Source organism: Girardinichthys multiradiatus, chromosome 15, assembly GCF_021462225.1.
Source record: "Girardinichthys multiradiatus isolate DD_20200921_A chromosome 15, DD_fGirMul_XY1, whole genome shotgun sequence".
Lineage (NCBI taxonomy): Eukaryota > Metazoa > Chordata > Actinopteri > Cyprinodontiformes > Goodeidae > Girardinichthys > Girardinichthys multiradiatus.
Genome location: NC_061808.1, coordinates 17,923,074 through 17,939,550, shown reverse-complemented (window position 1 = coordinate 17,939,550; position 16,477 = coordinate 17,923,074). Strand labels below are relative to the sequence as shown.

At 40.9% G+C, this 16,477-nt stretch overlaps 1 protein-coding gene across 2 annotated transcripts in view; it reads left to right on the top strand.

The window, feature by feature from the left end:
* Positions 1–80: 80 nt before the first annotated feature.
* Positions 81–16,477, top strand: part of rps6kc1 (ribosomal protein S6 kinase polypeptide 1) — a 31,967-nt gene continuing 15,570 nt past the window's right edge. For both annotated transcript variants that reach the window (XR_007041796.1, XM_047388065.1), the window contains exons 1-13: positions 81–247; positions 1,908–1,943; positions 3,044–3,164; positions 4,881–4,996; positions 5,083–5,176; positions 5,251–5,304; positions 5,395–5,817; positions 6,636–6,760; positions 6,897–6,995; positions 10,458–10,505; positions 10,955–11,087; positions 13,001–14,638; positions 16,174–16,263. Coding sequence is in view for 1 of the 2 variants with exons in the window: in XM_047388065.1 (XP_047244021.1) it covers positions 146–247; positions 1,908–1,943; positions 3,044–3,164; positions 4,881–4,996; positions 5,083–5,176; positions 5,251–5,304; positions 5,395–5,817; positions 6,636–6,760; positions 6,897–6,995; positions 10,458–10,505; positions 10,955–11,087; positions 13,001–14,638; positions 16,174–16,263 (3,079 nt within the window). In the remaining variant the exon portion in view is untranslated. The remainder of the gene's footprint in view (positions 248–1,907; positions 1,944–3,043; positions 3,165–4,880; positions 4,997–5,082; positions 5,177–5,250; positions 5,305–5,394; positions 5,818–6,635; positions 6,761–6,896; positions 6,996–10,457; positions 10,506–10,954; positions 11,088–13,000; positions 14,639–16,173; positions 16,264–16,477) is intronic.

Genomic DNA, 16,477 nt, shown 5'->3' with positions numbered 1-16,477 from the left:
TATTGTATACTAGTGCCGCCCTGGTTCCCCTACTATACGTAGTACCACAGTCTTTCCTCAAGGAGGCGCTCTAACTTAGATATGTCACCGAATGAATGTGTACGGCTAGCCGGCTGGTAGCTTCGGCAATGTTGTCATTATCAGAATGATATCACAGCGGGACAGAGGAGAACTCGCTCGGTTTTATACAGTGACAGATCCTACAAGGCACAAAAAAGGCTACACTGTGTATAAAGTCACCGCCAGGGTGAGTAAACCGAGGCTAGGCTTTGTGACAGCTCGGGTAATGCTAAATGTTATTAGCTAGCTGGTTAGCTAGGGCTGTGCTAGCCAAGCCAATGAGATGAAGATTTTTATAGTGAGAACAGCTAATTACCCGTCGAGGGCGACTTTACATCAGTGACAATGTATATTACCTCCATAGTTTAAATGCTTTAAGTGTCGGATAGCATTTGTCCGTGGTGAGTTTCTCATTTTCAAACAATAACATTTCTTATGAATCAGATTGTTAGACATCAAAAAGTCTAGAACATTGTTACACAAGGTGACTGGATTAACTGAAAGCAGAAAATAACCTCTGTGTTTTATGCTGTCACAGTAAGCCCATATTTCTGTATTAAATAAATGTTTTATTGGCCTGATGTAATATTCTAATCGTCTAAGAAATGAAATGTCTTGTTTTATTAGCTGTAGGAGGAAAAAAAGGTTTGCAAATATTATCCGGTATGTAATTAATCTGTTTAATGTGTTTCTCTTGGTGAACCGAGTCACTGTAATCAATGAACTTTTCTGAATATGACTATAAATACAGTGTCTTACAAAAGTAAGTACACCCCTCACGTGTTTGTAAATATTTTATTACATCTTTTCATGGGACAATACTGAAGATATGAAACTTTACAATGTAAAGTAATCACTGTTCAACACCAAAATTAACACATCTGAGACATTGTAAATCATTAGATTTAGTGATAATGGGTGACTGGCCACATTTTGGACATTTTCACTGAGGGGAGTACTCACTTTTGTTGCCAGTGGTTTAGAGTCTAAACCACTGGCAACAAAAGTGAGTACACCCCTTAGACAATAATGGCTGGGTGTGGAGTTATTTTGAGGGGACAGAAAATTTACACTGTTATACAAGCTGTACACTGACTCAGCTAAACACAGTATTTGCAAGGAATATTCTGATTGCATAAAAAGACCTGTCTATGATTGGCTGGTGGTGTGGTTCAAATGTTAAACAACAGTGAGAAGAGACCCCCTGATGGGTTAACAATAAAATGAACACATCTGTACATGTGCTATTCTCAAATCTCAATCCGAATTTACCGCATTAGTTACCATGACAATAACATCCCTGTGTGAACTGAAGCACTTTTATAAAACTAAAGCCTCTTGTCAAACCTGAAGTTACCTCGCTAAGCTGCTAAATCCTACTTTAGGGCACAGTATAAGTAGCTCATGAAATGCCACAGTTGTGTTTTGAGGCATTTTGTATTTTACTGTGTTTATTTTAAGATTGAAAGATTTTATATATAATGTTATATATAAATTAATTATATATATGATTTGTTATACTTTATTAAGCATGAAGTAAGTTCGAAATATTGAAAGTTATCCTGTGATTTCACTATTTCACTATTCATTCAGGCACCAGAGCTCAGCAGTAGTTTAGTAACAGTTCAAAGAAGAGCTGCGTTTCTTTGTCTCCCCCTAGTGGCCATGATGTTTACCATGATCTTGGAGATGTCCCGTTCTAACACAACAGACTTTCGTCATTTGCTTCATAATGAAATCCTTGTGACACACTGGGTTGTTCACCCTGCTCATTCTTACGACGACCCCACTAGAAAGTCTCTATCCTGAAAAAAAAAAAAAAAATCAGCTCTTCCTTTTCTTTACAGTCAATCTCCCGGAAGAACCCAGAAGATGTCCAAGAGGTAAAACATGTGGCATTTGTTTTGTATTTCTGTGTGTAAATAGAAGGTGATTTTGTTTCTGTAAAATGTTTTCTACCAGTTTTTCCACCAGTAGAATTGAATTGCAGCTATTTAAAAAAATGTAAGTAATGAAAACCAGGCAGGGACTAGATACAAATAAGGTCTGTGTTGTTGTCTTTCCTGTTTTCTCACTTTACCGACAAGATGTTATGATCTAAAACTACCATGTTTGTGTTACAATAGTTCTATTATAAAGCTTTGATTTAGACCAACATAGAGAATGCTTTACAATGTTTTATTTTCTGGAGATTCTTTCTGATAGTTGCAAGTGGATCATCTCATCTTTATGTCAACAAAATGAATGTCCAGTTTGTACTCATTGCTACATAGATTTGTTTTTGCTCTGCAACTACTTGCATGTTACAAGTCTCATGTCTGCAAAGCTTCATCCACCCCACTTGACTATGTATCCATTAATTTGGATTAGAAACACAAGCCTGCATTGAAAATGGAGGGGATTTCAACTTTCCCTGGAACCAGAGCTAATTCAACAAGTATGATGTCGATTATGTTTGTTTCTATGAGAGTTACGTTTTGCCTCTAAGCACTACATTCCTCCATAACTGAGTAGACCTTGAGGTAGGCAGGGATGATCTGCCTAGTTTCCCCTGAACTAACTGGACGTGTGAGGTTTTAAAAAGCCAAAATTATAATCTCAACATCAGGACATTATGTTTTATTGTAAATAACTTCTTTATCTGTGTTTACATGCAGTAGATGTAGCTTCAATTTGAGGGTTTATTGCAAAAGATGAATAAAGGATTTTAAGTTATCAGATAAGTTCGATTTGTTTTGGCGCTCAAATTTAATCAATACTTTTTGAAAGAAATGGCCAAAACATGTAATATTTGTTTTGCTTGCAAATCATAAAGGATTTTCGAAAGATTCAGACATGGTGATAAACCTGCATTCACAAACATCTTGTGTTTGGTCATTAAACTAATTCTTTTAAACATTTTTAAACATAAAAATATTGATTATTTCTCTTTAGTAGGAGTCCTCTCTGTCTCCTGCCATGCTCTCTGTTCCTGTCTCCACAGATAATTGTATGGAAGAGATACAGTGATTTCCGGAAGCTACATCAGAACCTCTGGCAGCTGTACAAGAATGTATGCGGCCAGTCTGAGCTATTTCCTCCCTTTGCTAAAGCAAAAGTATTCGGTAAGACACTAACCTTATTTACTCATTTATTTCAGATATTGACTCTGATAATTATTTAAAGAACATAGACGATATTATTATAAATTTTTTTCTTATTTATGCTTAAGAGGCTTTCTACTGAAAGGATCATAAAGAATTATCTTAAATGAATAGAAAATACACTTTAATGCCTTTTTCCCTTTATTTAATAATAGCAATTACTTTTAAAAAGGAAATGAAAACAATTATTTTTCATAATATGTTGTTGCTCTACCGTTTATTTCTACTGTTATAATATGAAGTCATACTAATCGGGAATTTAAGGATGGCTGGTTGAGTGTGAGTGGTGTTAGTTAACCTCCTGCAACTTTTAGTTACCAACTTTGACATTTTAACACTGTACAGTCCTTTTAAATTTATTTGTCATGTTACAAAACCTGGGCTGCACGGTGGCGCAGTTGGTAGCACGGTTGCCGTGCAGCAACTCCCGGCTGGGAGCCTTTCTGCATTGAGTTTGCATGTCCTCCCCATGCATGCATGGGTTCTCTCCGGCTTCCTCCCACAGTCCAAAGACATGTCTGTTAGGTAAATTGGTCTCTAAATTGCCCTTAGGTGTGTGAATGAGTGTGTGCATGGTTGTTTGTGTGTTGCCCTGCAATGGACTGGCGACCTGTCCAGGGTGTACCCCGTCTCCCGCCCGTAGACTGCTGGAGATTCCCCGCGACCCACTATGGAAGAAGCGGTATAGAAAATGACTGACTGTTACAAAACTAGCTTTATTTAGTTCAGAGGGATTTCAGGCAACAACACAAAGTATTGCGGAAATGGGAAGTGGAAGGAAAAAGCCACAAGTTTTTCAAACATTTTCGCAAATACAAATTTAAAAATTGCAGCTTGCATTTGTATTCAGCCTCCCCTTGTAGGTTTATTGGGCTATGTCTCTACCAGCATTTTGCTTTTAAAAGGCTGGTAATGTTTCCTGTTGCTCTTTTCAAATCCTCAATCCCTCCCATCCTCAATGGAGAGTGTCTGTGGGTATCAATTTTTGAAGTCTTCCCACTGATTCTTAATTGTAATAAAGTCTGGACTTTTACAAGCTGGTTTTTGTATTGTTGTCCTGGCTTTATGTTGAGAACCTTCCTGTTGAAAGGTGAAATCTGCCCCATTCAAGTGTTTGGTAGCCTCTAGCAGCTTTTCTTCCAGGATTGTTCTGAATTTAACTCCATCCCTCTTCCCATCAACTCTGACCAGCTTCACCGTTCATGTAGAAGAAAAGCACCCCCACAACATCATGCCTGTGGAAGTGGTGCATTTAGGATGGGGTGCAGTGTGTTGTCCTCTACAAACCAACCTATGAGGGCATCATAGAACAGCTGTATTTCTACTGAGATGAACTGATCTGTATAGTAGTCCAGTGACTTCTTAAGGCAATTATTTTTTCTTATAATAATAATTCTCGAATTTATTTCAAGGGATCAGAGAAATTATGGGCTAAACACAGATGGTTTTGTGGTAATGAGTTTTATTTGTTAAATGTTTTGAAAATCAGGTTTCCTTTTCATTTCACTTCACAGTGACCTACTTTGTGTTGATCTATCATTTAAAATCTCAATAAAATGCATTTATGTTTGTGGTCATAATGCAACATGTGAAAAAGTTCTAATGGTATGAATACTTTTGCAAGCCAATGTTTACTATGCGAAAACAGTGTTTTTAAGTGTCTGTGTGCAAATAAAGGTCGATTCGATGAGTCCGTGATTGAGGAAAGAAGACAGTGCTCTGAGGATCTCCTGCAGTTTTCTGCAAACATTCCTGCTCTGTATAATAGTCACCACATACAAGATTTCTTCAAGGTGTCCAACAATTTGTGCAGAAATAAGTATCATACCAGGTAGTGGAGTTATTTGTTTATTTATTCATTTATTTTTATTTTTCCTAGGGCGGTGAAGTCCACGACGGCTCAGAACTCATTGGTCCAGCTGAGCCTTTTTCTGACTTCCTGGCTGACAGTTTATCAGACTGTAGTTCTGATGGTAGGCATACATATAACACTTCCTCAAATGTTTCTTTTTCTGACGTATAAAAACCTATAAGTTGTGTTTTTCAGTACAAAGAGACATCAGTGGTGCTGAGGATTTGACTATTACATCTGAGTATGGAGGTAAATCAAGTAGAATTTTTTTATTTTGGTGAAATGTCCTATGATTTGTTTAACATCATTTTACTAGCTGTGTATGTCTTGTCTTTTCAGGCCCTTCCAGTGACAGCGACCTGACCTCCTTGGCAGTAGATACAGACTCTCTGGCTGGGTTGGATGATGGCATGGCCTCAGGTAGCACCTCCCCAAACCAGCCACAGGGGGGAGTCACCAACATCAGCAGTAGCTGCAGTCCTCGTTTGCCCTCACTGCGTGAACGCCGCGCCCCGTCACCTGCCCCCGTCCCCGCCTCTTCAGCCCCTAACCCAGAGGTCAGCTGGCCAAGTTCAACGCCGCTCTTTTCCCGCGGTCTAAGGAAAACCAGTGGCGCCAACACTAGGGACGTAAAGTCGGACTACCTCGAAAAAGCCAGTGAACTGATCAGTTTTGCTGTACAAAAGGAAAAGGAGCAGGACTACCAGGCAGCTTTTTCATACTACCGCAGTGGAGTTGACTTGCTGCTTCAAGGAGTACAAGGTCAGAGACTTCAGAAATATTTACTACAGGAAGTAGACTTGAGACAGTTCAGAATAGTGGACCTCAATGTGCTGGATATTCAAATAAAATCTTAGTTCAGTCCTTCTGCGTTGTGTTTTTAATTAAACCAAAAGTAATAAATAATGTATTTGTTATGTGTACTTTTATTGTTGATCAAGCTAGCAAAATATATGCAAGCATCTGATATTTCCAAAAGGTTGTGAACAAACCTAGCATGTTTCATGACAGACATAAGTTAAAAACCCGAAATGATACAACAGAACAACTCAGCTGTACACCGTTCTGCTTTACTGTTTCTGCTGAAAGTCTTGCTCTCTCTCACTCTCTCACAGCCTGAAAGACTCTAAATGTTGTAGAAAATACTGTTTATTTTCAAATAGCTTCTATCTATTTCCTCTCACTTCATCTGTAAGCACCTCACTGACACTGGATCTGGTTTGCCTCAAGTCTTCGTCTCTTAATAATAGTGTATTAGCGCTTAAGTATGGTGCATTCGCTGATCAGATAAAGATCCATTTTTTTGAAAAGCAGATTTTCAAAGCACAGATTTGATGACCGACAGGTGACTCAGACTTTAAAAAATGTGCTCTTTAACATCCCTCACCTAAGTGTGAACACAAACTGAGGTGCCCTAACTCAGACTATTCAAACATCTAACTTGCTTAGATTTCAGTGAATAAGAGACTGGCTTTGCCTTTGTGTAAGGATGTTTTTTTTTTTTATTGGCAAAAAAATTGCCTAATTATTTACTTATAAGTAACCTATTAATTTAAATGTTTTCGGTCGCCTCTCTTCAGGTGAACCAAGTGCCGCGCGACGGGAGGCAGTGAAGAAGAAGACTGCTGAGTATCTGATGCGTGCGGAGCAAATATCAGGTCTGCATCAGAGAAGCAATATGGGTCAGGGATCAACGCAGACCGTGGTGAGTGGTCATTGCTCTGTGTTTGGTTTATGAAAGTTTTTTTTTTTTTTTTTTTATATCTGCTGTTTTTAAACACAATGTTTTAATCCAGTTTCTTTGCATTTGTTAGAATTTAAGCTTTTTTTGTGTTCTCAAGGCCTTTGGAGCTCAGTGCTGTTCCTCCTCAAGCACAGGAGGGCAGCAGAGTCCATCTGATGAGCTGACAGCTTACAGGGTGATAGGGGTCATTAATAAGGTAAGCTTACAAAATCTAACCTGCATAAAAGCATTTAAATTTGTTTTGAGGTTCTTTAATTCCGAAAAATGGGTTGCACGGTGGCGCAGTTGGTAGCACTGTTGCCTTGCAGCAAGAAGGTCCTGGGTTCGATTCCCAGCCTGGGGTCTTTCTGCATGGAGTTTGCATGTTCTCCCCGTGGATGCGTGGGTTCTCACCGGGTACTCTGGCTTCCTCCCACAGTCCAAAGACATGCCTGTTAGGTTAATTGGTCTCTCTAAATTGCCCTTAGGTGTGTGAATGAGTGTGTTCATGGTTGTTTGTGTGTTGCCTTGCGATGGACTGGCGATCTGTCCAGGGTGTACCCCGCCTCTCACCTATAAACTGCTGGAGATAGGCACCAGCTCCCCCGCGACCCACTATGGAATAAGCGGTAGAAAATGAATGACTGACTGACTAATTTCGAAATGTAGTCATGGAGTGAGCCTCCTAGGTCTTTTATAAGGTCAAGTTCCTCTGCTTAGGAAATAAATCTGTCTGTGGATGCAGTGTGATTTAAGGTTGGATTGTTTTTTTAAATGATAAGAGTCAGGTCAAGCTAGCGGTCATTTATTTCATGATAACCCCCCATCTAAGAATGCGGAGGGTATCCATCTTCAGATTTCTCCTCCTTGTGTCCTATCCTCTATTCTCCCATCTCTTTTATCCAAGGCAGTAAAATGTAATAGATTTACCAGATGTATGGCAAGGGCTGAGTGTGTGTATGTTTAGCGTCAGTTATGACTACCACAAGGTCAGTTTGGGTAGTTGGTCCTCTCAAACAGCTGCCGGCGAAGCAACTTCACCACTCAGCCATGAAATGACTTGGCACGAAGCTCCGAGAATGACACACAACATTGAATCGATGATGCTCCGCCTGCATACACACACAGACACACAGAACCCTAAGGAAAATGTTGACACTACACCAACACGTGTCGTTCCCCGCAGTATTTCAGAAACTGCTCAAGTGCAATGCAAAAACAATTTATGCATTATAGACCTGGTCTCCTCCTTCTACGTCCTACGTTTTTTATTTTGAATGAGGACAGAGGGGACAGATGGCAGGAGCTCCTCACCCTACTGCCCCCTTCTCTCCAGCTCCCCACTCTCTTCCCTGATGTTTAGTTCTTAATTATATTAGCACCCTGGCTAGCACTGCCACTCTGTTTACTCACAGCTCCATTCATATCCATTTAGCCCGCACCTGTTTAGTCCCAGTCAGGGTCGCCTGGCAAGAACAACGCACACACTGGGTCACACACATATGCTCAAGTTCTCCCGCGAGGTGGTTAGAGACCTGAACAGCAATAGGGAGATGTCAGGGAAGAAAGTGGAAATCATGGATTGAAAGTAAAGAACAATGATAAATTATTAGACTTGTTGGAATTTGTTTGTTTCTTGATGATATGGAGAGGATGTTTTAAGTGTCTTCCATGTCTGGATAAGTATGGCACAAGATACCAGAGTATGGAAAAATGTATTTGTTCCTCATCTTTTTGTCTCAAAGTTCCATCCATCCATAAAGTGATCAAAAGAAAATACTGATACTGTTATAATGATATTTGTGGATGTTCTCATTGAACCAGCAGTGGAGAGCACACTGTCACTTTTTAGAGTTTGAAAACATCACCAATTTAAGATACTATTCCTCAGCATAGTTTCTGTCATTGATAACGATAAATGAAACAATAGTTGCCTATATAGGGGGAACCCACGATAATGTTTATAAACCCATTTTATCTTGCAGTGACCCATTTCTGTCATTTTAGAACCCGGATGTCTTACTTACAGGTCCTTCTCAAAATATTAGCATATTGTGATAAAGTTAATTATTTTCCATAATGTCATGATGAAAATTTAACATTCATATATTTTAGATTCATTGCACACTAACTGAAATATTTCAGGTCTTTTATTGTCTTAATACGGATGATTGTGGCATACAGCTCATGAAAACCCAAAATTCCTATCTCACAAAATTAGCATATTTCATCCGACCAATAAAAGAAAAGTGTTTTTAATACAAAAAACGTCAACCTTCAAATAATCATGTACAGTTATGCACTCAATACTTGGTCGGAAATCCTTTTGCAGAAATGACTGCTTCAATGCGGCGTGGCATGGAGGCAATCAGCCTGTGGCACTGCTGAGGTCTTATGGAGGCCCAGGATGCTTCGATAGCAGCCTTTAGCTCATCCAGAGTGTTGGGTCTTGAGTCTCTCAACGTTCTCTTCACAATATCCCACAGATTCTCTATGGGGTTCAGGTCAGGAGAGTTGGCAGGCCAATTGAGCACAGTGATACCATGGTCAGTAAACCATTTACCAGTGGTTTTGGCACTGTGAGCAGGTGCCAGGTCGTGCTGAAAAATGAAATCTTCATCTCCATAAAGCTTTTCAGCAGATGGAAGCATGAAGTGCTCCAAAATCTCCTGATAGCTAGCTGCATTGACCCTGCCCTTGATAAAACACAGTGGACCAACACCAGCAGCTGACACGGCACCCCAGACCATCACTGACTGGGTACTTGACACTGGACTTCTGGCATTTTGGCATTTCCTTCTCCCCAGTCTTCCTCCAGACTCTGGCACCTTGATTTCCGAATGACATGCAGAATTTGCTTTCATCCGAAAAAAGTACTTTGGACCACTGAGCAACAGTCCAGTGCTGCTTCTCTGTAGCCCAGGTCAGGCGCTTCTGCTGCTGTTTCTGGTTCAAAAGTGGCTTGACCTGGGGAATGCGGCACCTGTAGCCCATTTCCTGCACACGCCTGTGCACGGTGGCTCTGGATGTTTCTACTCCAGACTCAGTCCACTGCTTCCGCAGGTCCCCCAAGGTCTGGAATCGGCCCTTCTCCACAATCTTCCTCAGGGTCCGGTCACCTCTTCTCGTTGTGCAGCGTTTTCTGCCACACTTTTTCCTTCCCACAGACTTCCCACTGAGGTACCTTGATACAGCACTCTGGGAACAGCCTATTCGTTCAGAAATTTATTTCTGTGTCTTACCCTCTTGCTTGAGGGTGTCAATAGTGGCCTTCTGGACAGCAGTCAGGTCGGCAGTCTTACCCATGATTGGGGTTTTGAGTGATGAACCAGGCTGGGAGTTTTAAAGGCCTCAGGAATCTTTTGCAGGTGTTTAGAGTTAACTCGTCGATTCAGATGATTAGGTTCATAGCTCATTTAGAGACCCTTTTAATGATATGCTAATTTTGTGAGATAGGAATTTTGGGTTTTCATGAGCTGTATGCCAAAATCATCCGTATTAAGACAATAAAAGACCTGAAATATTTTAGTTAGTGTGCAATGAATCTAAAATATATGAATGTTACATTTTCATCATGATATTATGGAAAATAATTAACTTTATCACAATATGCTAATATTTTGAGAAGGACCTGTATTTCTTTTCAATCTTAGCAAGTGATGGTATGTTTTCACTGCAGGTTCTTCTGGTCATGGACAAGAGAACACAGGAGACGTTCATCCTCAAGGTATGTGTACTTCTGTGTTTGTGTGTTTTTGTGTATGTTCTGCTGCTTGCCTGTCGTCCTGTCTATGGGGGTGAAGTGTGCCAGAAGCCCCTGTGTGTGACCGGCGTAATTGATTCTAATGGACCTGTCTCTGTCAGCTCCTCTGCTCTCAGGTGTGAGACGTGTGCCAGATGCTAACGCACCACTGACTACACACACACACACACACACACACACAGGCAAACCCACACATTTTTTTTCATGAGAAAACTTAATGTGTGATACTCTTTTAAATCAGTTGCTTTATAGCTTGATGAATCCAGCGACTTTGGGTTGCCCTGGGGTGCACAACACTTTGTTAATGAACAGTTTCCCTGTTGCTGTTTTCTCATTTCTCACTGAAACCCAACAGCTAACGTAATCCTTCCTTTCCTTGTCTATTTTGTTGTGTAACACATGTTTTGTTGTAGGGACTGAGGAAAAGTAGTGACTGTGGGCAGGCTAAGAAGACTATTATGCCTCTGGCCGTGCCCCACATGGTGCAGCTGAGAAAGTTCATCATCTCTGAGGACACTGTTTTCCTTCTGCTGCACTACGCTGAGGGTGAGGCATAACTATTCTACATATATGTTTAATCTTCTCAGCTTCTTCTTGTTTTTACCCTCACTCATCAGATCTCCTGCCCTCTCTGTGCCCTTGTCTCAGACAGATGTTTTATTGAGATGGGTGTGTGTCACAGGTCATTATTCTGAATACCAGGTGGTGTCATGCTTCATTAGCTATCGCAACACCTGGACCTCCTTACATTCTACTTACTCTAGGATGTGTATGTATGCTGTGTTCATAAAGGGAAATACCACTATATTTTATACACTTCATAACCTTTTTTAACCCAGTGTACTCCATAATTAAACTTTGCTAACATTAGTAGCAAATACTGACCCCAATGTAGAGTTGTTTACAAGTTTGTTATTCAGGGTTGTGTTACGATGCAAGATCTGGATGGGCCGAATGAGGGCAGACAGGCATGCAAAGGGGAGGCAACAACACTTGGATGGGTTTACTTTCTAAGGCATCGAGCTGCCCCGCCACTTTCATCATGGCCTGAACTCCATATTCATTCTAATCACACACAACAGATGCTGGCTTCTAGCTGCTCTCCTTGCAGCTGCATATGTTTGTGTTTGCAGGGTTCCTGCAAAGTCTGGAAAAGTATGGAATGTTAGGGTTTTCAAGGTATGGATGAGTATGGAAAAACAACAAAACCAACATGTCCATCCTTCGCTCCCACTCGGGCAATCTGCAAAAGTATGCGAACTTTAAATAAAAAATGCATAGGACCTCTGCAGTTGTCTTTCCATACTGCTTGGTGCATCCGTTGCTAACTCCCATTGCTAACTCTGTAGTATAAGGCATAGTTTACATCTGCGTTAACATTTGATGGGGATATTCTCAGCATGATAGTCAAATTTAAAAGTAAAAAAAGTTTTTTTCTTGAGCAAATGATTCTTAGACTGAATTTTCTGCATATTTTAGGAGTTAATGCAATATAATTGTAAACTTGTGTAGGTTTTTGACACCTTCCTTCCTTCCTGTGTCCTAGATCCATTACTTCCTTGTATCCTACTTCCATTCATTCATTCATTCTGTCATCCCTTCCCTCATTTCATGTCATCCTTGTGTCCTTTCTTCTACCTCTATTCATTTCTTGTGTCATTCCTTTCCCCCCCCCCCCTCCTTGTACCCTGCTTCCTTCCCTCCTTCCTTTCCTGCGTTCTACTTCATTCTTTCTTGATTTCTTTCTTTTGTTGCTGTTTTTGCCAGGTGCCATAGTTGAAGCTTGTCTGGTGTTTAAATATCTGCCATAAATTGAGGAAGAACTTTTCTGTTGTATTAAATGAACGTCTGAAGGAGCGATTTCTCTAGAAAGTTGTGTCTGGAAATGTATGGGCTTTTTACAGTAATGTCTGAAAATGATGAATTTCATGAACTTTGTAAATATTTACCCTGTAAACTGCAGGTTAGTCTTCAGATTTGCAGAGTTACAGGAAGAAAAGATAATGTGAAAAGTCTAGGTCTGACCAAAAGGTCATCATTATAAGATTTCATTGTCAGTCAAACCAAAACGTTTACACATTTCATGATGGATGCTCGCATTTTGAAACCAATTAAACAACACATTAGGACATTGATTTACTTCCAAAACCAATGCAGGCATGTTTATGAAATCAGAGCTTATATTGTGTGTGGAAAATACACAAAGTAACGCCTTAAAGCCGAAATATGAATATGATGATTCTAATTTCTTTAATAAGAAGGAGCTCTGATTCAAAATTGAAAATGTAGAGTAATATTGATCTTGTTGAGTTAATGAATTTGTTTTGGGAAGTTTGTATTTAGTGGAGGATAGCTGTAACTGTTTTTAATTGGGACATTCTTCCAGCCTTATTAGTTCTTCTATCCTGCTGTCTACTCCCTATTTCTTTATTGTAACTCTGTGCTTCATTTCTCTTTAGGTGGGAGGCTGTGGTCTCACATAGGGAAGTACCTTTGTAATTCCAGTGCAGAGGAGAGCTATGACATTCCTTTCATCCAAAAGAGCCACACAACGGCTGTACATTCTCCGCACCATAAAATACCACAGCTGGATGTAGATTCTGCCAGTTGTGATTCAGAGCCTAATGCTGGTTCAGATCCTGCTTTTGACCCCCAGAAAGAAGGAGAAATCCCCTGTGTGTATCCTGTTAAAAGTGCCGTGCCCGCAGGGCTCCACGGACAAATTGGAGCTCAGTGTGACTCTGGGGCTACTTCCGAGGAGGAGTGCACAAACAGCTATTTGACTCTTTGCAATGAGTATGAGCAAGAAAAAGTAGAACCAGATGCACTTGAAGAAGAAGGTGATGAGAAGAGCGAGCAGGAAATGCTCTCTCTGGAGGTGCCTAATGCAACCGCAACAGCATCTTCATATAGTCGTTCACTCCTCAGCAATGACAGCCTTTCTTCTACGGGGGGCTCTCAGGAACTTGGCTTCTTCAGTGAATTTTCTGACAAGAGCGGACAAACCCTTGAAACTGACCAAAACCGCATTAAAGGTCATGATCATAGTGAGGTTTACAGCCCTTTACGTTCCCCCACCGAGCCTCTCTCTTTGGATCAGTCCAAGCACACACCAATGGAGTTTTTCCGCATTGACAGCAAAGACAGCGCTAGCGAGGTTACTGGCCTCGATTTGGGAGAGCACTGGCATTCTCAGAAGCAGCCCCCTCAGTTTTCCACATCCGATCTTGGTTCCGAGGTCACTGAGGAACTCCCAGAGCTCGCTCAGGAGGTAAAGGGCCCAAGCTTGGAGTTTTGGAGGTTGGACTGTAGCGATAAGGGGTCTAATGAGTCGGTGCCGGTCATCTCATTTAAAGAGGCAGTAGTCGAAGATGAGGGTCACCCACCAGACTTGTTGGTCAATCTTCCTGTAATAAGTGGGACTGTAGACTTTACACAGGAGGAACTAGAACCTTCAGGGGTGTGTTTTAGCCTTGAGGCTACAGCCTCACCTCAAAAGTGTGTCCAGCCTGATGTTCTACAGCTTCATAACCAACCTGAGGATCTGGAGGAGCAGCCACTGGAACAAGAACTTTCATCTTTCTCTACAGCCTCTGCAACTTGTGACACTAGTCTTGCATGTACTTCTCTATGGGACGACAATTTGGCATTTGGACTTGAGGCCTCTGACGAAGTCTTTGATCAAGATGACAGCCAAAGCAGTGATCACCATCTTGAAACTGGTGTTTTAAGTGAGAAACCCCAACCCTGTACGACAGGAACAACAGACTGTGCTCCAGTCCCCGTTGACAGCAGCATAGCCTCTGTCCCAGCCGTGAACGGTACTGAGGCTTGTGCAGTTGTTGAGCATTTATTAGGTCTTGATGGGGAATCATCAAGAGTCAATAAAGCCACAGGCAGCAGCGACTTTGACAAAGAAGTGTCACGGTTGTTTGCAGAATTAGACGAACTGTCATTGGCTGCCACTCAGGCTCATATCCCAGAGGAGTTTGTGCGATGCTGGGCAGTGGAGATAGCGACGGCCTTGGACTGTCTGCATCAACAGGGCATCATCTGTCGAGACTTGAATCCCAGTAACATCCTGCTTGACCATCAAGGTTAGAGATATGAGTTATTGATTCCCTTTACTTATAGAGACTTTTTGAGCTTTCTTTTTTGTGCTTAGGGTTTTGTTCATTTGTCTAAGTTGAGATTGCATGCTGATCTGACAATGTGAATACATAGATGGCCACATGCAGGTTGTGTAATGCTGGAAGCATGCTAGTAATGCATTTGATAAGAGGATGATTAGGGCAAGATACTGAATGCAGTGCCTTGCAGATACATTCACATTTTGTCTCTTTTAGCCACAAACCTGAATGTATTTCATCTGGATTTTATGCGATAGACCAACACAAGGTAGTGCTTATGACGTAGAATTCAAAAGATGCATGTTTTGTAAGTTTTTTTAATAAAAATGTGAAAATTCTGATTACTTTTCCTATCCTCCCACCACAGCATGGTGCTGCCATCACCATGATTCATAGGAGGATTGATTGTGTGTTCAGGGTGATATGCAGTGGTATTTTTTAGCATTTCGCTTATAGGTCAAAAAGGTCAACCTTGGTCCAGTATGACCGCAGCATCTTCTTTAACATGTTTCAGGTGTCTCCCACATTGCCTGTTGCCAACTTCAAATGGAACCTCTTATGGTTTTTGTTTTTTACAATAATTTTTTTCTTACTGTTCTTATGCCATATTTGTAGAGTAAACAACAAAAGACTCTGCCACCTGAGCGGTGAATCGTTGCTTATGTGCCAGACTCTTTCTGTTCTCAGATGATGGATGAAGCAGTGATCAGTGAGAAGCTCAAGGCTTGGGTTATGTTTTACAGCTTTATTCTACTTTCACCTTCTCCCAAACCTTAATCTATGACCTGTCTGCTGTCCTTCAGTTTTCCATTTGTGAAAAAAACAAAAGTTTGTTATTACTAAGCACTACTTTGTGTTGCCGTATGACATAAAATCCCAGTACAATGCATCAAATTAGAGGTTAAAACATGTGAAAATGTTTAAGGGCCGTGAATATGTTTGCAAAACTCTGTATACTACAGATTTATAAAAAACAAAAAACATAAATATCAGATAATTCAGCTGATATGATTCTTACTTCTAACCTTTGAAGTCAAGTTACACTTTTCTTGGACCAACAGTGAGCCTTTAGCACTTCATCACGAACTAGTTTACCAGACTGTAGGCTCCTCTGCCGTACTTTTAGTATGATGTCAGATTCCCCCTCAACAACTTCTTTTGTCTTCCTACAATCATCTCTCTTTGCCTCGTTATCAACAAGCGTCTAATTAGCTGAGTGGCTGTTTTCGTTTCCCTGGTGGTAATTATTGTTCTAAAGGGCCCATCAGTGGCCTAGTGTGGTGCATCAGTCTGGCTAGCTGAGGCTAATGGCTACGGCTACCTAATGACACCATTAGTTCTAATGATAGCGTTAACGGGTAGCCGCTAAACAGGAGTAATCGCCAGGGCTGTTTGCTTGAAAAGCTCACAGAGGGATGTAGAGGGGTAGAAAGGAATGGAGGAAGGGAGCTCCAAATGTCTGTGAATAGTTTGGAAAGTTGAGTTTTTTCTTCTCTCCTTAGGGCATGTGCAGCTTACCTACTTTTGTAGTTGGAGTGATGTGGAGGAGTCCTGTGACAAGGAGGCTGTGGCCAATATGTACTGTGCACCAGGTGAGAAACCCAAATCCTTTTAACACTTGTCTTGAATAATTCTTTATAAGACCCATTTTGTATGTTTTTTCCTGATAAGGCTGGAATTTGGCCACTTTCTCACACTCATCAAACTCAATACAGTCAAGGTTATTCCTTTCAAGCATGGAGCAAAGATTTAGTTTTTCATCGTATCATTTTGTTTTCCAGACACTCTGATGAACACTACTGATGA